Source organism: Ursus arctos, unplaced genomic scaffold, assembly GCF_023065955.2.
Source record: "Ursus arctos isolate Adak ecotype North America unplaced genomic scaffold, UrsArc2.0 scaffold_16, whole genome shotgun sequence".
In the NCBI taxonomy this organism is placed as follows: Eukaryota; Metazoa; Chordata; class Mammalia; order Carnivora; family Ursidae; genus Ursus; species Ursus arctos.
Window position 1 is genome coordinate 22,841,078 of NW_026622830.1, and position 26,886 is coordinate 22,867,963.

The window sequence follows — 26,886 nt, forward strand, 5'->3', positions numbered from 1 at the left end:
CCACCGAGCTGTCACGCCCTCTGAGCAGCCCACCAATGACTGTGTCCGTTTCACTTAACCTGCTTATGGCTTCTGCCCTTCTGTGACAGCTAAGCACTTTACATACGTTAGCTCGTTTATTCGTCAACGCCCAGAGAAACCACATCAGCACACTTTTGGTTGCAAATAATAGAAATCCCAACCCAAACTGGCTTGAGCAAGAAGAGATTCTGGGGGCCTGCATAGCTGCAACCCCGGGGGGGTTAGCTGGCAGCCTGTCACAGGGTTCAGACGAAATCACTAAGACGGGTTCTCCGCCTCTGGGCTCAGCTCTGCTGTCCTCTGGGGGCTAGCTCATTTGTAGACAGGGTCCCCCCTCAGAACTGAAGGACGGCAGCACTGACCTCACGTCTCCCCACATTCACATCCAGAAGAAAGCTTTCCTAGTCCTGAGAGAGCTTGGCTCGCACTGGGTCACTGTGGGGTGGGGGGTGGGCGATGGTGACTGGGGCCTCCCTGGAGCTTAGGGTGGGAGATCAAACACAGAACACAGAAGCTGAGAAGGTAGACAGGTTCCCAGAGGAATTTCAGCATACTGTTAACAAGTAGGAATGGTTTCTGGCTGATCAAAAAAACAAGGCTCACTACAGCTGTCAACCTGATCTGCAACTTCTAGGAGACCCGGCCAAGGTCACACAGCTCGTGAGGGATCCCATCAGACCTGGATCTCAGGTCTTTCTGCCTCTAGAGATTTTGCTCACATCGTCCACTTTGCTTCCTGTCCTCTCTACTTCCCTCCCTACTACTGTCTTACCCAGACACTCCCTGAGAAGAGATCAGATGAACTCACCAGCTGTAATGTCCCTGCTTCCCCGGGACATTCCTGACAATGTCCACGCGGTGGGGTACTGGGCCTGGCTCTGCACACGGATTAAGGGCTGTAATGGGAAGCCCTGACAAGGTCCACAGCTGGGGGTCTGATGCCAGCCCTGCTCCAGAATGGCCACTGCTACCATCCCTCCATTTTCCAGTTCTGCCTCCACCCCTAGGAGACTGCACACGACCTAGCTGGAGCCCTCTCAGTAGACTGAGCCCAGGGTGGCAAGGAGAGGCCCCGGCTTTAGCCATCACTGAAGAGGTGGCAAGCCCCAGCCTGTACCCAGGGCCCTAGTACCACTGGGATCAGACCGTCATGAGCCTGAGGGCCGTGGTAGCTCCAGGAATCTCATACTGGAAAGGTCCACCTCAGCCCTGGAGCTCTGGAGCTGAACCCAAAAGGCCCGAAGACCACTGCAGAGAAGGGACTGAGGACAGGTTTAGCCAGGGGATGTCCACGTGGGGCTCCCAGAGGGCATCTGGCCCGATCTGTCAGTCCCGACTGCCTTCCGTAAGTGGCTGTGATGAGGGGTTGTTTCTAGGCTCTGGCCAGATGCAAGAAGCACATGGAGACCAGCAAGTACTATCACAATCAACAGATTTATCAACCTGCGCTGAGACCGACGCTGAGTGGGGGTGGGGTGGGGAAGAGGCCGGGAAATGACAGCAGGGCCAAAGAGAAACAGGAGAAGAAGAGAACCACAGAGGGGGAAGGAGACAACTACGTTGTCTTCCCGAGATCAATTTTCTTCTGGATCGCTCGAGCCGAGTGGTAGATGAGCGAATCGATGAGTCCAGCCACTGGGGAGAGACACAAGGGCTGGCATTGGCCCCACTGGGCCCTTGGCTGGACCCCAGAGCCTTGTCACCTAACTGGCTGGACCAGCCTCTCCCCTTGGCTGCTGAGGTGCCTCTCCTTCCCCAACTACAACTCGGGCAGGGAGCCCAGGCTTCACATCCCGCGCCACACCCCAGCCCCAGCCCGCCGCCCTCGAGCTTCTAACCTGTGAACATGCCCCCGATGATGGCGCACACGCCCGTCAGGAAGTGCGTGAAGGACCTGGCGGAGGGATGGTGTGAGAGGTCAGCCGGCACCCCTCCTCCCCGCAGTCCCGGGCCCCTCCCTTCCCCCACCCTCACCTGTGCTTCTCCGTCAGCTTCACCATCATGGGCGACAGCTCATACAGCACGAAGACTCCGGGAAGCCCCTGGTCGCCCATCAGCCCGTTGGCGACCTTCTCGTGTCTGGTCACAGAGAACTGGTTTGTCCTCAGCACCTGGGACAGGACGGGAGTCTGGGCCGGGCCGAATCTGTGACCAGGCTCCCAGCCCCCTCGTCCCTACGCCTGCTCCTGCCCTTGTCCGTAGCACCCGGACTGTGTGAGAGGGAAATCAAGGCCCCAGGTTGCCAATGAACGTGGCAAGGCCGGGGGCCACCCAGACACACTCTCAGCCTCACCACCCCGGCCTCCCCTGGGTCACCAGCTCTTTACAGTTTACCAATCCTGCTACAGGGGAGGATTCTCTCAGCGGGGGTTCGGGACGGGAAGCAACTCACAAGGCTGCACCAGGAGCTCCTGGCAAGGCCAGGCTTGACTTCCCGTCTGCCGGGACGCTGCTCCATGGGCCACAGCAGAAAGGGGAGGAGGGGACCCGGGAAGGGTGAGCCCCCAGCCCAGGGCAGACCACGAGGACAGTGAGCACCAGAGAAATGGATGGAGGCAGTGAGGGCAAGTAAAAGTGCAAGTGCTTTCAAGTCTGGGCCCGCACTCTGGCTGTGAGGGGACACCGCCTACCCCCCGCCACACCGGGCGCCTCAGCTTGGCATCCATCATATGGGGATAAGAGCAGCACCCCACTTTCCAGGTCCACAGGACTCAAGTGCTCGGCACCAGGAGGGACTCTGATCCCCGAGCTCCTGCAGACTCACCTCCCCGTCATATGGGGATAAGAGCAGCACCCCGCTTCCCAGGTCCACAGGCCTCAAGTGCTCGGCACCAGGAGGGACTCTGAGCCCCGAGCTCCTGCAGACTCACCTCCCCGTCTACCTTCATGTACACCGTGGGTACCACCTTCACGAAGTACTGGAACATCATGGAGGCTGCGGGGAGAAGAGAGCACTGGCCGTGGGCACCGGGCCGGGCTTTGGCAGCCGGGGGCTACCTCCCAGGCTGGTACCTTGGGGTGCGGTGACGTTGGTGCGGTCCAGGGGGTTCACAATGCCCGGGTAGTCCTCCCCGAATGACAGGTGCCGGATGTAGTGGGTCATGTTGATCTGCAAGCAACACCAGCACCTGGCCTCAAGCACTCAAGGCCCCACTGGGCCTCACCCCATCAAAGTTTCTGCAGCAGACAGGGATGCCCGGGTCTGGGGAGGGGATGTGTAGAGAGGGGAGGGAAGGAGGGAGAGGTCCTGTCTGGGAGAATGTGAACAACACAGCACCCGCCTCCCCCACCAGGGAACTCCTTTCTCATGGAGTCCACGGCCTCTGGGCCTCCAGTTTGAGGTTCTGGCTGCATCCAAGCACAAAGCAAGGAAAAGCTGGGCAAGTACCTGGTGTGACAGGTGCCAGCTCTGCCTGGAAGTCTCAAGCCAGAGAAGCCCAGACTGGGGGGGAGCCCAGATTTCCCAGCTCTGACTCCTGTCCTGCTGCAGTCTTTATCAACCTCAGCCATTACAGGGGTCTTCAAAACATGCAAACCTGATTACATCATGATCCTGGTTAAAGGGCCAATAGCTTCCACCACCCGCAGGAGGAAGACCAGACCGCTGCTTGGCCTGAGGCTTGCACTGTCTGGTTGGTGCCAACCTCTCCAGCCTCCTCTTTCATACCGGCCCCTGCGGGTTCTGAGAAGTACTCCACTCCCTCTGCCCAGGACGCTCCTGTCCAGCCCCGTCCCCCATCTCTGGCCTGTGCAGATCTCAGTTCTTAGCCCTCAGATAGATCGCCTGGCACAATATGGTATATTTTTATCTGCTCCCCCATCCCTGGACATCCCTGTGGCGACATGAAGGCAGCAACCATCTCCCACCCCCACCCGCCCTGCATCGCTTCCAGCTGGTACGTACATTGTCGAGGCCGAAGCTCTGCAAGTCATGGACTAGGAGAGAAGGGAGAAGGTGTTACCAGGTGGAGCAGGACTGGCCTCTTGACTCCCTCAGTGTCCTTGCTCAGGTCTCCTCACCCCTCTTGGAATGTGACTGCCCGGCTCCTCTGACCCTTCATCGCCCACCAGCCTGGCCCTGCTGGAGGGCTGCCCATTAGGCCCGCCTTGGGCCTGTGTGCAAGTCCACGCCCTCCTGGGGCCTTAAGAACACACCCCGATACCCCCCCACCGCCGACACATACAGGGAGCCCTTTACAGGTGTCTCCTGGGTTTCCACTCCCACCAAGTCCCTGCTTGCACCTCAGGAGACAAACCCTGCTGACTCTGGTCTCTCACTAAATAGAGCTGAGGGCCATTCGCTGAACACCAAGGTGAAGTGGGCCCTCAGAAGGCTGTCCAAGCATTTCCCTGACCCCTGTGCCCCCACCTTCAGAGCCCCCAAAGGAAATGCCATGGGTACCCTGTACCGTCTATTCCAGAACCAGTGCTTCCTGCCCTCTGGCCCTGATCTCTCCTGATTCGAGGAACCACCTGAAAAGTAAGACCCCAATCCCAGGCCCATCCAAACCTCCCCCCTCCTGGGAAGGTAGGCTGCCTCAGAAGTAGGGGCTTGGCCTCCTTGGGGGGCAGGACCACTTACTCTCCACAGCATGGACTGCAGCATGGGGGAGGGCAGGAGAGAGAAGGGAGGAAGAGAAAAAAGATTGAGAGCTTCACAATGAGAACTATGGAGCAAGACACATGATAGAAAGGAAGGCTGGAATATTCCTGCCTCAGCAGCAGGGTCTGGACCCAGCTAACAAGCCTCCTCCTGGTCCTGTCCCCAGGGAATCTCTTCCCTGGCCAGGGAGGAATGCAGAAGTATGGTGGCCTAGGAAGAATAAACGATTTAGAGCCCAATAAGCCACTTTCCTAGCAGTGTGACCTTGGGCAAGTCACTCGCCCTCTCTGGGCCTCAGTGATCTCTACAAAGGGCTGTCCTGAGGACCAGGTAGGATCTAAGATGGAAAAGTACTAGGTGAACTTTATAATCTCGCCCACCTCACCCCCAAAGAAACAAAGATGTCAGAAACTAGCTCCAAGACCTTCCACTCAGCGCGATCTGTGGCCTCAGACAACTGTAGCTCTGTGTTCTGAACGTCCTCTGAGGATTCAGGGCACTTTCGCTCTGGGCTCCCTGACTCGGACAGGAGCCCAGGCGTTGGAGCAGAGCGGCTGCTGGGGCCACCAGACCTCCTACTTCGTGCGTCCAGAGCCCGTGCCAACAGCTCCACATGGACCGTCTCCCCACCATCCCTGTGAGACCACCCTTCCCCTGGCCCCCTCCAGAAGAGGGGCTCCGGACCCCCGTCCCGCCCCTGCCCCACACTCAGCCTCACCCCCACACCGGCTTCCAGACCAGCAGCGCTATCTCCGGCAGGCCCGTTACTGCCGCTCACCTTAGCCCCTGGGCAGCTCAGGACCACCAGTTCATCTCTTATCCCCGGATTCCCGTCACGCCGTGGCTCCGTACATCCCCTAATATGATCCCGACCCCCATCCCTCCCAGACCCTCCCAGGGGGCCCACTACTCCTCAGTGAAACCCCTACATCTTTGCGTCTACATGCCACTCCGTCTCGCTCCAACCACAGCCTGGCCCTCCCGTGAAGGTACTTTTCCCTGCAGCCCCCTCAGGCGTGACAATTTCTTCCCCACACCTATCCTCCTCCGTGGCCTGAAGTGAGGCCTTGCTCTTTTAATGCCGCTTCCAGGTCACGGTCCCCCGAGCTGCCCTAAAAACCCCTAGCTTTGCAGCTTGTGGCAAACCATACCAACTCTCCCTACTCGTCTAAGCCACTTCGAGATCCACACAGAAGTGCAACGTGGCCCTTCCGCACCTCTTCTCCATGGCTCTAGCCTCTGGCCACAACTCTCTCCTCCACAACCTGTCACCCTACCCGATGGTCTCCCGATCGCCCAGCTGCCATCTTACATGTCCCGACTTCGTCTGCCTTTCACCATGTTTGGGCTTTCTACACTTCTAAGGCACTCGATTCTGTCTTCTTTTTCCTTCTCCAGGACCTCACTCGGGTGACGGTCCTGCCCACCCCGGAGCATGACTTTAGCCAGCTCTGCTGCAGACTGTTCCCACCGCATATAACCGACTGCTACCTTCCACATCTTGCAAAACCCCTCCCTTGAGTCCAACCTTTTCCTCCAGCTCCAGCCCATTCTCCTCCCTTTCGAGCAAACTCCACAGAAGAGTGGTCCTTACTCACCGGCTCCAACTCCTCTCCCTCTCCTTCCTGAGCCACAGAATGGGTGCTATCACTCCACGAACACCGCTGTCAAGGTCATAACGACCACTGCCAGGTCATACACCCAATGGGCAACTCTTGCACGACGTCCAGAAACACCTGGTCTGGGTTTGGAAACGCCTCCCTCTCCGGGCTTTCAGGACACCACCTCTTGGCCGGCCTTCTTGTCTGACCCGTGCTCCTTACCGGTCCCAGCGGCCACTTCCTCTGATGCCCGTGTCCTCGGATGGTGGAGGCGCCAGGCTCTGTCCTTGGAGCTCTCCTCCTCTCCGCCTACCCTCACCTCCAGGGCGACCTCATCCCGTTCTATGGGGTTACATACCCGAGGACTCCCACATCTGTATCTCGGGGCCGGACCCCTGCCCTGACGTCCAGATCCAACAGCCAGCTGCTTACTTGCCTCTGGGCTGTCTAAAAGGACACCCAGAGCCCACTGTCAATGTCAAATGCTGAATTCCTGCTTTATGCATCCAGCCATCTAAACCTGTTCGTCTGACTTCCCCTCTTCCTAAATGGCAGCTTCATCCTTCTCACTCCTCAGCCACAAAACTTCGGAGTCAACCTTGACCCCTCCCCTTCCCTCACCCATCGCGTCCATCAGCCATGCCTCTCAGCATCACCGTCAAACATCAGCGATGCCCAGCCACTCTGGCCCAGCCCCCATCATCCTGTGCCCAGATGGATCACGGCCGTGGCCTCCCATCGGCTTCTCTGGTTCTGTCCTGCCCCCAGTCTTGTCCACAGAGCAGAGTGCTGGCTACCTAGCACCTCCTCAGAGCCCTAGGATGGCTCTGTGTCATGGAGAGTAAGACCCTTGTGCCTGTGGTGCCCTCCCAAGCCCTAGGGGCTGTGGCCCCGTTACCTGGCTCACCTTACCTCTAACCACACCACCCCGCTGTGTTCCAGCACCCCCCCTTCTTACCGCACCTCCAACTCACCAAGCCCATTCTCAGCTCTCATGACCAGCTCCTTCACCTTCCTCAGGTCTTTCCTCAAACGCTGCCCTGTCAGTGCTGCCCTGTCAGTCCTTCCCCGCCCGCCCAATACACAACAGCACACAAGCACCATCTCTCCAGAGCCCCTGGCCTCCGTCATCTTTATCCTGCCTTTCTTGGGTTCATAGGACTTAGTAGCATCTGGCCGTCCATAGATTTTACGTACTTGTTTACAGTCTGTTTCTCTAGTAGAATGCTAGAGGACGAGGACTGTTTCGTTCGGTGCTGTACGGTCAGCACCCAGACTACGAGGGGGCGCGCGGAGACTACTAAACATCTAGCGAATGCACGAGCGAATACACGAATGAGAGTAAGTCCCCTCTATTCACCCCTGCAAACAACCCTGTGAGGGAGGGACTAGTATCTGCAGCCCCATTTTACAGGAGAAACAGAGCGGGACTCCATATTCCTCAGATCTGACATAACTCAGGAGTGGCTGAAGCTGCGTTCCAACGCCGCTCTGCTGACCCCAAAGCCTCCCACGCGGCTCGTCTGACGTCAGGAGCTACCTGTTAGACGAGTGCCCCCACAGCCGGGCTACGTGCCCCAGCCTTCATCAGCACAAGCGCCCTAGGAGACAAGGACCAGCCTCTCCATTTTACAAAGTAGGAAACGAGCTCAAAAAGGTTAAGAAACTTCCTCCAAGTTTCACACAGCCAGTAAGGTCTAAAACTGAACTCTGAACCCAGGCAGTCTGGCTCCCTAGCCTGATGCCCCAGGATGAGGGTCTCCCCTGGGCCAAAGACACACAACATCAGGCAGGTGAAGGGGCGCTCAAATGCGCCAGGGCATCCGGGTTCTAAAACTCCCCGGCGGACGCGGGCTCACTCACCATGCACATGGGACTGCTGGAAGCTCTTCCCGGGAGCGAAGTGGAAGTTTCCGGCCACCTGCAGGGGATGTTCCCTTTCATTCTCCAACCCTCCCTCTGGTCTCCTGAGGGCCTCAGTGGGCCGTCGGTTCACAGTGGAGCGGCGCCAACCCACAGCTCAGCTGGCCCTTCCCTGCCTCAGTCCCTCCCGTACCTTGTTGACTTCTAAGAAGCCATACACTTGGCAGCCTTCATTCTTCTGCTCCTGCATCTTCTGGCTGAAGCCTTCTCGCCGGCACTGCTCAATAGTATCTGGGTTCTTGAAGGCCCAGCCCCGACGGCGATAGGCCTCCCGCACATCCTCACAGGTGTTACAGCACCTGCAGGGAGGGGGTGCGGGGTGAGAGCGCAGACGCGCACACCCGGAGCTGGTACCTTGGGAAACAGAGCAGTTCTGTCCACTAACGAAGCCTCTGCCAGCCTCATCCCTGGCCACCAAACGTTCTCAGACTATGCTCCCTCAGAGGCAGCAGGACTGTTAAAAATACGTATTTCTATTCTGTGTGGGATGATGAAGTTTTAGGATGGAGAGTGGTGATGGGTGCACAACACTTGAACGTAGCTAATGCCACCGAATTGTACACGTGAAAATGATAAAATGCTAAGTTTTATAAGTCACGTAGATTTTACCACAATGCAAAAAATATTAAATACATATTCCTAGGACCTACCCTAGATCCTCTGAATCAGCTTCTCAGGGGCCAGGGCCCGAGGAACATAACAGCAGCGGCCACATATCATGGGCCTAATTACCTGGGCTGGGCCTTCACTCTCAGCGCTTTACATACAGTAGGCATCTAATCCTGACGTGACTGTTAGGGGAAAGGTGTTATCATCACCCCCCTTCACAAGAGAGGTTATGTGGCTTTGCCCAAGGACACAAGGGAGGAACCCAGGCAGCTGGACTCCAGAGACCACTTCTGAACCAGAGCGGGGACCACTTCAGCCTCGTCCCCTGCTGTGGCCCCACGCAGGGCCTGGCCACAGAGCCCCAGTCACTTGTACCAGGATCGGTGACTGAGGCACGCAGCCCATCCCTGCACACCTCTCAGTCCAACTTCCCCCACCTGCTGCGGAGCCCGACACGGGCCGAGGATGGCTGATGCACAGCGCCCGGCGGGAGCCCCCCACCCCGGCCCCCAGCGTCTGGCTCACTTGATGTCCTCCGTCTCAGCACCGTAGCAGCTCTCACAGCGATCAGGGTCCAGGGAGTCAGGGTCAAACACCTTTACCTCGACTTTCCCGAGCTCTAAGGGGAGGACAGAGGCAGGGCCATCAGCTGGGAGCAGACAGAGAGAAATCTGCACCCCTCACCCCCACACAGGCCCTGTGGCCTGGGAATAGTAAAAGCTATAATAATAGCTAATATTGGGGCGTCTGCCTTTGGCTCTGGTCATGATCCTGGGGTCCCGGGATCGAGTCCTGCATCAGGCTCCCTGCTCAGCGGGGAGTCACCTGGTCCCTCTTCCTCGGCCCCTCCCCCTCCCTCATTCTCTCTCCCTCAAATAAATAAAATCTGAAAAAAAAAGCTAATATTTATATGGTGCACATTCTGTGTCAGACACTAAGCACTTCCATACATACTTTATTTCTCTAAATAAAAGTCCTAGTAATGAAACAGTAACAGCAAATACTAAATGTTAGCTGACTATAGGTCCCAGTACAGAATGTCTTTCACCCGCATGCGGACCCTATGAAGGCAGGGATTATTATTATCCACAACGTACTTGCAAAAATGTGGAGACTCAGAGACGGGAAGTGGCTTTGCTCAATGCGACACAGTAAGTGGCAGATTTCAGCCCCAGTTCCAGAGCATGTACCTTTACCCACCTCGCCTTGGCGCTACACCTCAGACCTCTCTCTCCGCGCCCGACCTCCTGCCTGTAACTGCCTCCTCCTAAGTGCAGAATTCAACATCCAAGACCCGACCTCCTGTCTTCCCACAGTTGTATTTTGTCATCTCATCTCAGCCTTAACCCACTTCATTTCCACACGCACACCTAGACCCTGTTATCCAATGACTGCAAACCTGCCACAACTCAATTTTGAGTATCCCAATCTCCGACTGCGTATCTTTATTTTCCCAGCTCACTATCTCCGGTATCCAGAAACCACCCATTCTTTGACAACACTGACACTATCACCCCCTCATCCCTCACTTCCCTCCTTATTTAAATTCCATGGTCCGAATGGGTAACAGACCATCTGTCTTCAATAAATGCTGCTGGGAAAACTGGAATTCATATGCAAAAAATGAAACTGGACCCCTATCTTACACAACCCATAAAGATTAACTTGAAATGGTTAAAGACTTACATGTAAGACTTGATACTGTAAAACTTCTAAAAGAAAATAAGGAAAGAGTTCCCTGACATTGATCTTGGCAATAATTTTTTGGTTATGACACCAAAAGTACAGGCAACAAAAGCAAAAATAAACAAGTGGGACTACATCACAATAAAAAGCTTCTGCACAGCAAAACAAACGATTAACAAGGATAAAAGAAATACAAGAATACTGGAATACAAGAAAATATTCACAAATGATATCTGGTAAGGGGCTGATATCCAAAACATACAAGGAACTCATACAACTCAATAGCAAAACAAATGAACATGCAAACAATCGAATGAAAAATGGACAAAGGACCTGAATAGACATTTTTCAAAAGAACACATACAAATGGCCGACAGGTTAATGGAAAAGAGCTCACCATCATTAATCATCAGGGAAACGCAAATCAAAACCATATCACCTCATACCTGTTAGAATGGCTATTATCATTCATAAATAAATAAATACAAACAAACAAAAAATAACTAGTATTGGGGCGCCAGACACAGAGAATGCAACTCTTGATCTTGGGGTTGTGAATTTGATCCCCACATTAGGTGTGGAGACTACTTAACAAACAAACAAATAAACAAACAAACAATAACTAGTATTGACAAAGAGGTGGAGAAGAGGGAACCCTTGTGCACTGTTGGTGGGAATGTAAATTGGTGCAGCCACTGAAGTTCCTTGAAAAATTGAAAAGAGAACTACCGTATGTTCTAGCAATCCCACTTCTGGATATATATCCCCCCCCCCAATCGTATCTCGTATAGGTATCTGCAGTCCCATGTTCTTTGCGGCATTATTTACAACAAGCCAAGACACGGAAACAATCTAAGTGTCCGTCAACAGATGAATAGATACAGGAAATGCGGCGTATATATACATGATGAGTATCATTCAGCCATTACAAAGAAGGAAATCCTTTATGTGCAACAACATGGATAAACCTTGAGGACATCATGCTAAGTAAGATAAGTCAGACAGAGAAAGACAACTTTATGATCTCACTTATACGTGGACTCTAAAAAAGCCTAATTCATAGAAACAGAGAATAGAATGGTGGTTGCCAGGGGCTGGGAGGTGGGGGAAATGGGGAGATGTCAGTCAAAGTGTACAAACTTCCAGTTATAAGATGAGTAAGTTCTGGGATCAAATGTATAGGATGGTGACTATAGTTACAAATACTGTCTGTATACTTGAAAGTTGCTAAGAGAGGAGATCTTCTGTGTCCTTACCACACACACACAAAAGTATGTGAAGTGACGAATGTGTTAGCTAACAGTATTGTAATCATTTCATAATGTATATGCAATCGAATCATCACATGATACACCTTAAATTTACACAATGTTATATTTCTTTTTTTTTTTAAGTAGGCTTCAGGCCCAGCATGGAGCCCTACGTGGGGCCTAAACTCGCAGCCCTGAGATAAAGGCCTGAGCTGAGGTCAAGAGTTTGACACTTAACTGACTGAGCCACCCAGGCACCCCATACTGTTATATTTCAATTATATCTTGACAAAGCTGGAAAATAAATTCCATGGTCCACTGCTCTAATTATTCTCTTGCACATAACCAGAACCCATCTGTTCCTTGCTCTCTTTGTTGTGCAAGCTTAGCAAAACCCAAACCCTAGTTAAATGCAACTCTCTGTGCCTACTTCTTGCCTGTGCCTCCCTTAAGACTGTCTGGCAATCCTACTTCATTTCACTAATCAGCTCACTTTCTTATTCTCTGAGATGACTAATTTATGGCTTTTCCTGCCATCTTAGGCTTCCAAAATCCCCTTCCCTTTCTTCACTCTTAGCTAATGACCCTGCTTTCAATTTCCATGAAGAACAGAGAAGCAACAGAGCCCACTTAATCTCCCCACCAAATCCACCATGCCACCAGCATCTCCACCAGCCCCCACCCCCCTTCTTTGCTCTCTCTTATGGCAAGACACCTGAAAGTGTTATTTTCACTCAGTGTCTCTCTTTCCTTTTCAGTTCTTTAATCAGATTTTCATCCTCAACAGTATCGAAACTATTCTTTGTAAAGTCTCCAGTGGGCTCCATGTTGCCAGTTGCCATGGTCAACTCTTACTCATTTTACTGGACTATGTATCAGTGGCTTTTGACAGCTGCTCACTCTCTCTTCTTGAAACTCTTCCTCCACTTGGCTTTTGCAACATCTCTTGTTTCTCTTCTACCTCAATGGTTCTCATTCTTCCTTCCTGGATCCTCACTTCTTGACTTCTAAATATTGGAGGGGCTGAGGGTACAGTGCCTAGACCTCTCCTCTACTTACATATACTCCCTAGGTTTTCTCTTTTAATCCAATGGCTTTAATGCCATCTACATGGTGATAACTCCTACACTTATTTTTCCAGCCCTTCTCTAACTTCTAGACTGGTACATCTAACTGCCTCCTTAACATCATAAGGGTATAAAATGGGCATCCCAAGTTTAACATGCTTCAAACCTGCAATCTACCCCAAATCCTCATCCTTCCTCGTGGGACCAGTCCCCAAGAAGTCCCCAATGATCACCACCTCCTGGTGGTCACATCCTTATGTAGTCCCCACCTCCCATAATGAATAGGGCTGATCTGTGTAACCACTTGTATATTGCAGAAATGATGGTGTCCAACTTCTGAGGCTAGATCATAAAGAAGCTGTCGTTTCTACCTTGTGCTCTCCCAGATCACATGCACAGGGAGAAGCCAGATGCCATGCTGTGAGGACACTCAAGCAGCTCTACTGAGAGGCCCACGTAGTGAAGGCACTGAGGCATCCTGCCAACAGCCATACATGTGAGCTCTCTTAGAAACAGATCCTCCAGCCCCAGTCAAGCCTTCAGATGACTGCAGCCTCAGCCAACACCTTGACTGCAATCTCATGAGAGACCCTAAGCCAGAACCACCCAACCACACCACTCTTGAATTCCTAACCCACAGAAACTGAAAAAACAAATGTTTGTTCTATTAAGCCACTAATTTTGAGAATAATTTGTTACACAGCAGCAGATATGTAATATCCCCCCCCCCCCCGCCCCCCACAAATCCTCTTTCTCCTCTCTAGTCATGCCTATTTCAAGTCATTCATTTGCTCAGGCCAAAAACCTTGGAATCAACCTTGACTCTGCTCTCTTATACCCTATATCCAATCCTACAGCAAATTCTCTGGTTTTACTGGTGTTCAACATGTATCTGTCGAACAAACAACTGATGAAGCTCAGAACACATTAATCCCTAAGATGTGAGAAATCACAGCTTTGAGAAGAGTTTTGCTATGGTGGGAAACTGAGTTAACGTAGGCATTGGGAGGCCACCTAGGGACAGGAAAGGAAGTTAGGGGCCACTCTATACCAGGTATCATACACATATTACTTCATTTGATCCTGTAATTCCACGTGGTGGGTACTACTGTTTATCACCACTTTATACCTGAGGTCGTAGACTGCAAGAGACAAAGTTACATCTGAATTCAGGCAATCAAACTCAAGAATGTAAACTCTTAACCTTAAGCTACCCTGCATTCCAAAGGAGAAGAGCACTAAGGGCTGAATTTGGCTAACCGTAGGGGGAAGCAAACACCCAGAGAAATGTGGGTCCATCTAGAGGAGTTCTGCCAAGGCAATAGCACATAAGACCCATCCTCAAACTTCTGTTACTCACCTGTGATAGGCAGGGATTGGAGACCTCTGAGAATCATAGCCAACTAGAGTACTCTACTCAACACACAGGCCAGAAGCCTGGATTTCAGGTCACTCTGATATCTTAATAACTGGGGGATGCTAAGCAAGCCACTTGACTTCTCTGGGTCTTAGCTGCTTTATTTGTCATTTGGCCAGCCACATCCCACTTGCCAGAAGGAAGGGCTTGGGCATGTCCAGCTCTGGGATCTGAGATCTGGCCTCCTCCCCACAGTTACCATGACGCTCCGCCTCTGAGCTCACGGGGATGCCATCCTTATCTAGCCGTTGCTTAAAGAGGTTGTGTTCCACATCCAGCTGCTGCTCCCCAGCCACATCCATGGCATCGATGCTCAGATCTAGAAGCAGGAAGTCAGGGTAAGGTCTGGGAACCTAGGGGCAAGGGGAGAACTTGGGTTTCAGAGGGTAAGGAGATGCTGGGACTGTCTGGGGGCAGCAGTGGATTAGGGGAAAGAGGTTGTCCTGGGGTCTGGTCCAGAACCTAAGGCTGGAGGTGTGAATCTGGAAGCCCACCAGAGAACTTGCAACTCCCACCCCCGGTGGGTACTCACAGGCACAAGGCATGTGCGGAAAAAATACGTCGATGTTAATCTTCAGTTTATCTCCCCGTGACTTGTCCACGTAGAGTTCAGGATGCACCTGGAGCAGCACTACCTCAGTAAGACTTGGCCCTCTGACTCTCCTTCCCCACTCCCATCTCTAGAATGCCGAGCCCCGCCCACGTACTAGGCCCCGCCCCTTACCTCAGTGGTGAGGTAATACTGCAGCTCTGACAGAAACAGTAGCAGCATGAGAAGGCCACTGACAATGGTCACTGCGGGGAAGGGAGCGAGGGTCAGAAGGGCCTCTGCTCCACTTTCTCAAGCCCCCCATAGGCCCGGCAGGGTCCAAGCGCCCAGGCCAAGCTCTCGGACACCCCTGTCCCCGCGACCCCGGCCCCGCTGCTGCCTACCCGTGGCGCCCCCGCAGGTCTTGACACGGAAGTCCTCCAGAGTCTTGGGGTAGGCATCGAACTGCTTGAGCTTCCCCAGCGCCTCCATGGGGACCAGCCGGAAAGAGGACGCCAGCCGACCCGCCCCTGCAGCCTCCTGCTTCCGGCCCGGAGCTTGAGCCACGCCCCCTCCCTTTCCGCACGCAGGCGCAGCAACGCGCACGCTTGGCCCCACCCCTCGCTCGCGTTCTCACTAGGGCCGCCCCGCCCGCGGGTGCTGGGGTTTGCGGAGCATAAACACCGTGGTGGGAACCGCTCCGGCAGTCCGGGAGGTCCGGTCTTGTGGACACGGTGCCCGGAGGCGACTTTGCGGGGCAGAAACAGTAATAGCAACATTCGCTTGTCTTGACCTAGGAACTGTCCCTAGAGTTTCACATCAGACTCCTGGAACAACATGGAACCTCCTAGAACTGTGGCTTTCAGTGTCCCCAACCAGCAACCTCATCATCACCTTGCCACCGGGTTAAAAATGCGTATTGGGCCCCACCACAGACCTGCTGAATCAGAAACTCTAGGAATAGATCCCAGGTGATTCCCTGCAGTTAGTTTGAGAATCACTGCTGTAGAAAGTAGGTGGGACTTTTATCCCCATTTTCTGCAAGAGAAACTGCCCTGGAGAAGCTAAGTAACTTGCCTTAGATGACAGCCAGTTAATGGCAGGGCCTGATTCCAGCCCATTTCTTCTGGACCTCAAAGTACCCTGGGAGACAGGGCCTATTGGGTTGATTTGACTCAAACAGCCTCTCAGTGCTTCTGAGCATGGCTCATAAAGGTGCTTGGCTCAAATCATTTCAGTGATGTAAGACCAGAACTTCGATAAAAGGTGCCACAGGAACCGTGGTAGTCTTTTTGGAGAAATTGGTGTGCCGGGTTAGGGAAGGCTTCCAGGAAGAAGAGGCCGGACACGAGCTGGGTGCCCTGTGGCAGTGTGACTCAGGAGAAGCTGAGCGTTGTCAGAGTCCCCCTTCTGTCCTCAGGCTGCAGTTTGCCAGGGAAGTGGGGAAAGAAAGAACTAGCTCATGTTAACTGGAAACTGACAGTATGCCAACTGCTGTAATCCGTTCTACCCTCGGAACAACCCTGGCAGGTAGGTGCTATTTCAAACCCCACTTAGAGATGAGGAAACCAAGAAGTGAATTGACTTTGCCTAAGGTTAATCGTGCAAAACTGGGGTTCAAGGCCTGGTTTTTCTGGCTCCAGAGCCTGGGTCCTTTCTGCGCATTCACTATCACCACCAAACGTGAGTGGCATGTATTTTTGGGTGAATACCCAGGGACGCTAGCAGAAATTGTCCTCTACGCTCTGGCCTGTGCCCATTTGGTGCTCTTCCTAACCCTCTCTACTTAGAGGGGCTCCAGGCTTAATGACCCCCATTCACTCCTTCAACACATATTTATTGAGCTCTTCCTGTTTCCCAGGTCTCCTCTGGGTTATGGGAATACCATGGTGAATAAAACAGACTGGGCTCATGTCTACCCTCAAGGAGCTTTCAGTATGGGGTAGAAAGAGAAAAAGGTAAACAAGAAATGTATATACATTCCACTTAAAAATTGTTAAGATGGTAAATTTTATGTTCTGTGTATTTTACCATATACAGAATTGGGAAAAAATAAATACATAATTAAAAAGCACGGGTGCCTGGGTGGCTCAGTCAGTTACGCATCTGACTGACTCTTTTTTTTTTTTTTTTAAAGATTTATTTATTCATTCGACAGAGATAGAGACAGCCAGCTAGAGAGGGAACACAAGCAGGGGGAGTGGGAGAGGAAGAAGCAGGCTCACAGCGGAAGAGCCCGATGTGGGGCTCGATCCCACAACGCCGGGATCACGCCCTGAGCCGAAGGCAGACGCCTAACCGCTGTGCCACCCAGGCGCCCCCTGACTGACTCTTGATCTCAGCTCAGATCTTGGTCTCAGGGTCGTGAGTTCAAGCCCTGCATTGGGCTCCACACTGGGCATGAAGCTTACTTAAAAAAAAAAGAAAAGAAAAGAAAAAACTAAAAAGCAGAATGTGTCTTGTACTGTGAAGCAAATAATCAGGGAACTGTAACAGTGACAACAGGGTGGGGGACTTTCTGTTTTAGGAATTCCAGAATTCAATGGTCCTTCCCTGTCCAGAATTCTTTTCGGTGGCCATGACAGGAGACCAAGATGCTGACTAGTTAGAGACTTCACTCTTCATTATGTCAGGCTTTATACTAATGCTTCAACCTTCTCCATCAAGGTGGGAGCCTTCAACCTTTGAAGCAGGTGGGGTCTGCACAGAGCTGGTTCACTCTGCACATGGGGCTGCCAGCAGAGGGGCTCGCTGGTCCCCTGTAGCTACAGCCTACAAGCCCAGCCAGAGAAGAGAAAGGTTTCAGTCCCTTTCGTTGGTTCCTTCTGCCCTGTCACAGTCTTCTTTCACCTTATTTTTGCACTGTTAAATGAACTTTTCCCAACTGTTAAAGAAATAAATGCATTTGCAGATGTTACATGTTCTCCTTCCCCAGTGCAGGTGGACCATTTTTCTCTTGGGAGAAATACCGAGACCTCGGTATATCTGGATTGAAAACAATAGTCACAGCGCAGAAATCCCTCTGCTTCCCCAGAGAAGGGAGAATCATAACACAGCTGTGTCGGTGGGTCTCAGAGTCCAATTAGGAAAGCTTCTTACAGACTTTAATAATACTGGGGTCAGGGAATGGACCCCAAGATAAGTGACATTTAAAATGAGACTTGAAGAAAAGGAAGGAACCAGAGAGGTGAAGTACTGAGTGGGAGGGAGTAATGTGTTCTAAGAAGAGGAATTACAAGTGCAAAGGTCCTGGGGCAAGATAGAACTTGGAAAGTTCTAGGAACAAGGAAAAGCCACGATGGCTGGAAAATGTGAGATGAGTGAGGATTTTGGATTTTATTCTGCATGCAATGGGATGCCATTTTAAGGATTTAAGCAGAAAATTAATTTAAGATCATGCCTGTTGCTAGGTGAAGAATGGATGCGGGACGGATAGAACAGAAGTAGATATACCAGTTAGTGGAGTGAAAACATAAGCTTCTCTTTAGACAGCAAACATAGAATATGAGCTTCCATTTTAATAAAGGAATCCTTTTTTTCTTCTGGCTAGATCTGTTAAGCCAAGACAGTGGTTCTTAAAGTGTGGTCCCCTGGACCAACAGCATTGTCATCACCTGAGAACTTGTTAGAAATGCAAATTCTCAGGCACACCCCAGAAAAACTAAGTCTCTTTCTCTCTCTCAAATAAATAAATAAAATCTTTAAAAAATAATTACACAAATCATAAAACAATGACCAGTGAGCAAGCTAATTATAAAGATTCTGGTTCCAATAATATGTAGACTTAATCCTGGAAACCTTCTTGCTGAAAAACATCTTGAAATGCTAAATAACAATTATCCTTTGGAACATACAACTGACTCATGAAAAAATAAGAGAAATTCGCAGAGGCTAGAAGTGAAAGAGTCGAAAAAAGCAGTAAATTTGTGAGCTGACTTCGTGACTCTGGGAATGGGGCGGGAGGGGGAGGTGGCTAAGGGACCTGGAGTGTCAGTAATCTACAAGCTTGGGTTTTCTTCTTTCTTCCTTTTCTTCTTTCATTTTTAGCATATAATAATTCATAGTAACATAGACATTTACAGCTCACAAAGCACTTTCATATAAAAGATCTTATACATTGGAGAGTAATGTGTTGGTAGCTCTAATGTGGTAAGATGCTACGTTAATTTAGGAAGACTTTGGAAGGAACTGAATTTTTTTTATTGGAATCACATAGATGGGAAGAGAATGGTTTCATAAAATATTTTTTAGTCAGTGTGGCCTAAACTTCCCATGACTCTCTTGTAGCTTGCTTTATAATCATTGTCAAAAATGGGTAATGTCTTTTTTTTTTTGGGTATTGGCTATTAATGCCTATATAGGGAAAGGAGGTGATACCTCCAGGTCTCAACAAAAAGATGGCTTCTTAATAGAGCTAGGCCCGTAGAAAAAGGGGAGGCCAGAACCAAAACAAAACAAAACAAAAAAGGATCCACTTGTACAGGAAGAGAAAGAAAATGCTCGAGATTGTCTCAACTTGTGTCCTTGATAGGAAGACAAAAACATAAAAAACAAAGCATTGCTGGGACATTGTAATCACAGGCCTGTCCTCATAAAAGTTTGGGGTTTGGATTTATATTCTCTGCTTAGTCTGGAAGCTCTCAAAGTGGAGAAATTAACTTATAGTTGAGGGTGCCTGGCAGAAGCATGCATGAAAAGCCTCTGTGGGAACACACCTTACCTAAGCCACATAGCACCTGACCTAATCTCCCAAAATATATACGGACACAGTCCCTCATGAGCAAGAGTCAGGAGGCACCATCATCAGCATGATTAGATTCCCGTGAACTTGAGATAATGGATCTTTCAGATAAAAACTATGTTTAGTATGATTAACAGCATTTAAGAAACTATCAAGATGTAAAAATGGTATCATACCAGGAAGACTGGAAAATAAATAAAAATCTGCGGCACCTGCGTGGCTCAGTTGGTTAAGCGTCCGACTCTTGATTTCAGCTCAGGTCATGATCTCAGGGTTGTGAGATCGAGCCCCACATCAGGCTCTGTCCTGGTCATGGAGCCTGCTTCAGAATCTCTCCCTCTGCCCCTCTCCCACGTCTCTTAAAAAAAAAAAAAAAGAAAAGAAATTAAAATTAAAAAGAATTTTTAGAAATGAAAAATACAGTAATTTAAATTAAAAATCAGGGGGAGGGTTGAACAGCCAACTAGACAGTCAAAGAGAGGAATATTAAACCGAAAGAGCTGAATATAGTATAGAGAAAATCATAGCTATAAAAGAGAGATTCAGAATGAAGAAATCCAACATCTGACTAATAGGAGTTCCAGTAGGAGAAAGTAGTAAGAAGGAGGGAGAGGCAGTATTTGAAAGGTATGGCTCAGAATTAGCCAGAATTCATGATAGGCATGAGTTCTCATATTTGGCAAGCCTGCATCTATTCAAATAGAATAAATAAACATATATCCACATCTAGACGCCAGAATGCCAAGAACAGAGGAAGTGTTAAGATCTGGGGAAAAAAAATGGATAATGGCTTCATGAATGTCATTACATTATTCACTCTAGTGTTACTAATTTTATTATTCAATCTAGTATCCTTGACATATCTTATAATAATAGAAGAGAAAAATTAACAATGATTCAAGAGTCTATTGACCTCAAGACTAATTGAAGAGCTCAGCAAATCCTCTCCTTAAGAAGCAATGATAAAATTGTCATAAACAGTCACTTCAGGACTCTAGAAATTGACCAAAAGGCATATATCACATTGAGAAGCATTAATTCAAGAAAAACTACCAAACCTCGGTAAGAACAATATTTCATGTCATTTTACCCAGTGGCTTCTCCCATTTTCCCCACTCAGCTCCGTGGTGCAGTCCTGCTTGGATGGGGAAGTTGGTGAGGACCAGGAGCTTTGTCCTTAGAGGGGGCTGATTTGATTTGGAGCAGAGCTTGGAAAATGCCCACGGACATTGTTAAAAACAATAGCAGTCTAGTGGCAAACAACCAAGGAAAGCCAACATTACTGCTAGCCTGAAGTTATGATACTAGTGGGACAAGCAACAGAGTGGCAAGCCGGCCAGACGTTGAACAGATCTGGGAACGTGATAGCCATAGGGGGCCTTGATAAGCTTTCGCACATCCCTGGTAGGTCCGGAAGGCTGCAATCTTGCACAAGCCCGTACACGTGCTCAGTGGAGATCGGAAAGGGTCCCAGATATCTGGTCATCCCTGGCTGAATGTGAGGCCCCAAGCAGGCAGAAAGGAAAAGGACGGTAAACTTGTGAATTGCCTGAATTTTCAGCGTGTTCCCCAAACCACAGAGAGCTCCACTGGCGTAGGGTAGAAGCGTTGTTGGCTCAAGATGCTTAAGTGTGAGCTGAACAAGTAAAATGTGGCATATCCACACAGTGGAGTCTACTCACCCAAAACAAAACCAAAACAGGAACAAACTACTGGCACTTGCTTCAATAAAACCCCAAAAACATTATGTTAGAAAAAGAAGTCAGAAATAGGAACTACACACTGTATGATTCCATGTACATGAGGTGATCAAACAAGGGAAATCTATAGAAAAAGTGGGTGAGAGGTTGCTTGGAACAAGGAGTGGGCTTGCCAGTAAATGTGAATGAGGGGTCTGTGATGGAAACGTTCTAAACCGGGGTGTGGTGATGCTTGCACAACTGTACAAATTTACTAGAAAATCATTGAACTTAAAATGTGTGAATTTTATGACATGTAAATTGTGCCTCGACAAAGTTGTTAAAAAGAGAAGCAAAGCTAATATTTCAAGATGTTGTAACTCTTACAAAGTCTTGCCTTGCCAGGGACTGGAGAAGAGGAAAATGGGGTTGACTGCTTCATGGGATTGGAGCTGCCTTTTGTGGGGACGAATATGTTCTGGAACTAGTTGGAGGTGGTGGCCGCGCCGCACCGGGAACGTGCTATGTGTCACCGAATTGTACACTTTCAAAGGGTTGCAGAGGTAATTTTTTGGAGTGTTTTAGCAGAATAAAAAATATGGTATCACTGGTTATAAAGGAAACTGCAATAAAGCTTACTATGCACCTTTTCCCAGAGGATTTTTAAAAAACCTTTTATTTTGAGGGCTGCCAGGGTGGCACAGTCTGTTGAGTGTCTGACTCTTGGTTTTGACTCAGGTCATGCTCTCAGGGTTGTGAGATCCAGCCCGAGTCGGGCTCCTGAGTGAGGAATCTGCTTAGGACTCTCTCCCCCTCTCCCTCCGCCCCTCCCCCGCTCTCTGTCTCTGTTTCTCTAAAAAAAGTAAATAAATTAAAAAAAAACACCCACAACTTTTTATTTTTACATAACTATAGGCACATAAGAAATTGCAAAATTAGGAGAGGTCCTATGTACCTGTCACCCAGTTTCCCTTAACGGTAGCATCTTAGTACCAACAGTACATTGTCCAAACCAGGAAATTGGCAATAGTACAATACAATTAATTAAACTATAGACCTTACTCAAATTTTTATGGCGAATTGTTTTAAAAGCCATAAAATACCCAGTGTTGAGATTGAACTGTTTCATTGTCTCATCCCGTGGAAGAAAATATTTTGATTAAAAAAAAAAAAAGGTTCCTGAACCTTTCTTTTCTAAAACCTGAAAAACAACTCAAAATTTGTCTTTTTCTTTTTTCTTTTTTTTCAGAAAAGGGAGGGAGGGGCGGAAGGAGAGGGAGAGAATCTTAAGCTGGGCGTGAGGCCAGCATGAGGCTTGATCACAAGACCCTGAGATCATGAGCTAAGTTGAAATCAAGAGTCAACCAACTGAGCCACCCAGGAGCCCTGTCATTCAATGAATCAAGGCTGTGGCAGTGCAGGTGAAGACGGCGGTAACGAGGGTAGAGACAGAAACAACCAGATGGAAAATGGTTTTGGAAATCTGGGAGAACGAGAATTCAGGAGAGCATGTGGGTTTCTGGCTTTAGCAACTCGGTGACTGGGGGGACATTTATCTAGATGGAGGAGTCCTGGGAAGGGATGGGTTTAAAGGGAAAATCAGGAGTCCAGCCTCAGGCTTGTTCAGCAGGAGGGGTCTCTGAGACATCTAAGGGGAAGTCCACTGGGTTGTTGGGTATGAGGTCTGGAGAATAGAAGAAGAGAGGTCTGAGCCGAAGTCACACAATTGGAGAGGGGGCATCACACTGACACTAGCTGGTATTTAAGTTCCCTCTCAACTCTGCTCGTGTATCCCATACACACTTATTAAATGATCCTAAGTCTCAGGGATGCACATAAAAAAGACAGGTTCGTGCCTGTCCTCGTGGGTCTTACATTCAGTGTAGACCGCTGGTGTATCGCAGCTGGACAGGGTGGTGGCTGCGCCCAGGCAGGCTACAGGAGGGAGGTCACAATGTGTACTTTGTGATGAGATCTATGGTATAACTGGCGGCGCGGAGGACCACCCTGAGAGCTAGGCCTTCCTCCTGCGGGGAGGATACGGGACCCACCATATGTTATCTCTCTGCCCTTGCACCTTCCATCCCAGGGCCAGCCACAGTCCTCTTTGGAGGTGAGCAAATAGGTAGGGAGGCAGGAGATGAGGGGCTGGGAGGAGGTGCGGTGTGGAGGGTCGGGGAGCCATGGGGCCGATGGGACAGAGAGATGCTGGGGCCTCAGTTCGTCCTCCTTCCCAGTCCCAGGTAGAGAAGTCAGTGTGCTGCCTGCCACGGGACCCATCATCCGGGCTGAACATGAAGCACTTGTGGCAGATTTTTGTCCTGTGGGTCTTCTGGGTGCTCCTCTTGTGGCTGATGGCCCCCTGCCTGGAAACCAGACCTGAATCGGCCCCCCAGGAGAAACTGATGGTCTTGGTACCACGGCATGGCAATCGCCCTTGGCTCAAATTCAGGAAAAATGGCTGCCCATCTGAGACGCTAAACTCCTCCCTCTGGCACCACAGGGTTGGGGACTGGAACAGGTTTGCTGCACGCTACGGGAAGACCATGGAGTACTTGAAGGGGGTGACAGAGTCCACGACCCCTGATACTGTGCTCTGGTGGTTGGTCAGTGGTCAACCCCAAGCCCAGTCCCTCCCCTTGTCCTTCCAAGGCCTAGCCCATGTCCCACTTTCCCACCCAAGCCCCTGCCCTCGGCCCTGGCTTAGCGCATCTCTCATCTTCCTGGCCTCGACCCCTGACCGCCAGCATGGGGGCCTCGCCCACTATCAGGTGACACCCAGTTCCCAGACCCTGATCTCCCTTCTGCTGTTTTCAGGGCATGAACTCAACAACTGGGCTTGGCAAAATGTGGGAAAAGCTGTTCAAGGTGATTCCCAGGCCCTCAGTGAGCCATTTCCATCTCTACTGTGGGACTTGTGCTTTGGTGGGGAACTCCAAGACCCTGTGGGGGTCTGGCCTCAGCCACAACATCAACCAGTGCACCGCAGCCTTTGGGTGGGTACTGGGAGAGGGCAGGGTGTGGGAAGGTCAGGGCTGCCCTCAGAGGGCTGGCAGTTCCTGCTCTCCTTCCCAGAATGAACCAGGGCCATGCCCAAGGCTTTGAGACAGCGGCGAACCAAACCACAGGACGCTTTGTCTATCCCGGGAATGCCAGCAACTGGGGCTCCTGGAGACAGCTGGTGCTGCTGGTGCTGAAGCTTTCTGGTCTGGTGTGGCCTTCAGATGCTCTGAGTGAGGAGGTGATGGTCTGGGAACCCAGATGTTCTTAGCATGGGCGTGAGGGGAGGTCACTGCAGGAGAGGACAGAGGGGCTCCAGAGAGACTCTCTGCTGGCTTATTAGAGGCACTGCAGGACTTCCCCAGGCCTCAGACTGCTGAAACTCCCCCACCTCCCAATTCTCTTAGATTCTGGAAGGTGGTCCAGTTCCCTAGTGGAAGGGAAGGCAGCAAAGACCAGGTAAGTGGATGGGAGGGAGTAAGACGGGGCTGTGGGCTGCTGTGAGGTGCTGTGGGAAGGGGCCCAGGTCGGCCCCCTCTCCCTTCTTCCCCGCCTCCGGGTGATCGGCCCCACCTTCCTCAGGTGTAACCAGGGCAACTGGCTGGATGATGGCGGTCAGTATGCATTCCTGGGGCTCATGGCTCTGTTCTGCGCCTTGCACACCTGTGACCAGGTTAGGAAAGATTCCAGTCTATTTCTCACACAAGCAGAGAGTCTAAAAAGTTCTTTCAAGACCCTGCATCATCTGACCCCCTCCCATGCCCTCCTCTCTCCCAGGCTCACACATGAGGCTTCTTGGTGTTCCCCAAACACTGGCTGCCTCCTGCCTTCTCACACACTGCCGCCTGTGCCTGGAATGCCCTTCTCGTGTCTCCCTGGGGAGTCCTCTCTCTTCCTCCAATATGAGGAGGAGTAGCTAGTTGACACTCTTTTCTGGGCTCGGAGGGTCACTCTGTGTGTTCAGAGCGTGTCGTCCCTGGGGAAGGTGAGCTCTGTTCTCCCGGCTCTAAGAGGAAGCCTATCACACTAGCTGTTAGATGGGTGCTGAAGGGTGACTGGCAGACGTGGGGGCAGGACAGGATCCAGCCTGCGACCCTGTGGCTCTCTCCTGTCTTACCCTATTTCCCAGGTGTCCTTATTTGGTTTTGGGACAGACCAGCTCATGAGGTGGTCCCATTACTGGGATGATGACTACTGGTTCGAGAGTAACATGCACAGTTTTACAGAAGAGCAGAAAGCCGTCCTCAGCCTGCAGCGTGAGGGGAAGGTTGTTACCCACAGCTGACATCTTTTCCATCCTGCTCAGCCCCCTGGGGGCCCCAGGAGGCCGACAGGTAGTCAAGGGGACTACGGAGTGTCAGTATAGGTCACTCTGCTGCTAAATAAAACTATAGCTTATTTCTCTCATTGGATTCCTGGTGGTATTAAAGGGCTACTAGTCCAGATTCTTAACAGCACATGTATCACCATACCATATATGTATGTATGTATATGTATATATATGTATGCATATATGTATATACATGTATGTATATGTATGTATATGTATATACATGTATGTATATGTGTATACATGTATGTATATATGTATATGTGTATATATGTGTCTATGTATATATGTATGTATATGTATGTATATGCATGTATATGTATATGTATATGTATGTATATGTATATATGTATGTATATGTATATATGTGTATATGTATGTATATGTATATATATGTGTGTATGTGTATATATATGTATGTATATGTATGTATGTGTATGTATATGTATATATGTGTATGTATATGTATGTATATGTGTATGTATATGTATATATGTATGTATATGTATGTATATGTATATGTATATATGTATATATGTATGTATATGTATATATATGTATGTATATGTATATATGTGTATGTATATGTATATATGTATATATCTATATTTATCTATCTATCTATCTCACCAGTACATATAATCAAATGAAAAGAGGAAACAAGCAAACCCTAAAGTTGAGAACAAATCAAACAGATCTAACCATAAATCAAATTGATAACATAAGCACCAGAGAAAAGAATTATTTCAAGTTCCTTTGGGACTCACAACACTCTGTAACCTTTGCAGGATATAGTCTGTGGACAAAAAGAACTACAAAGAAATTTTAAACGTCACTCAGTAGGTTTATTGTAATATTGGTATTATTTTTGAAACTCTATGATGACTATCATGGAATAAAGTAAATAAGTAATTATATTAATATTATTAGGAATCAAATATAAAGCCAGACAGGTAGAGTAAAAACCCTGTGACATTAAATTCAAACTGGAAATATCATTATAAATTCAATTTTTAAGTCATTTTTTTATTGTGGCAAAATATACATAACACGTACCATTTTGCCCATTTTAGAGCGTGCCGTTCAGGGGCATTAAGCACACACTGTTGTGCAACCGACACCGCCGTGAACTCACGATTTTCCAAATACTTTTTCTGCTCTGTCATCTGAATGGTCTAAAAGGCCGAACATACCAGTAGCAATGATCAATCCCGGAACTCAGATTTTACTTTCTAAACACTTCCTTCCCCATGAAAAGATTCCACGTCTGGACAGGAAAACTACAAGGAAAACCTAGACCTCAAAGTTGGGAAGGTCTGAACCTCAAAAATAGAACTTGTCGTGATGGAATCACAGGGAATATATAAAAAAATCCTGAGTCCATAATGAGACTCAGAAATAAAAACAATTCGTTGGAGGAGACTACTCCA

At 49.7% G+C, this 26,886-nt stretch overlaps 1 protein-coding gene across 2 annotated transcripts; it reads right to left on the bottom strand.

Moving 5' to 3' along the window:
• Positions 1-1,436: 1,436 nt before the first annotated feature.
• ERGIC3 (ERGIC and golgi 3) lies at positions 1,437-15,277 on the bottom strand. 2 transcript variants are annotated; one of them, XM_026503383.3, is made up of 13 exons: positions 15,111-15,277; positions 14,902-14,972; positions 14,710-14,797; positions 14,377-14,496; positions 9,283-9,376; positions 8,282-8,447; positions 8,089-8,146; positions 3,926-3,957; positions 3,034-3,130; positions 2,892-2,956; positions 1,996-2,132; positions 1,860-1,915; positions 1,437-1,656 (listed from the first exon to the last, which is right to left on the bottom strand). In XM_026503383.3, exons 1-13 carry the CDS (start codon positions 15,196-15,198, stop codon positions 1,577-1,579), a joined length of 1,152 nt encoding a protein of 383 aa, XP_026359168.1. In that variant the 5' UTR covers positions 15,199-15,277; the 3' UTR covers positions 1,437-1,576. The 2 variants fall into 2 exon arrangements, with proteins under 2 accessions (XP_026359168.1, XP_026359169.1); XM_026503384.4 differs by lacking the exon at positions 14,902-14,972 and having other exon boundaries at positions 15,111-15,259.
• Between the last annotated feature and the right edge of the window lie 11,609 nt (positions 15,278-26,886).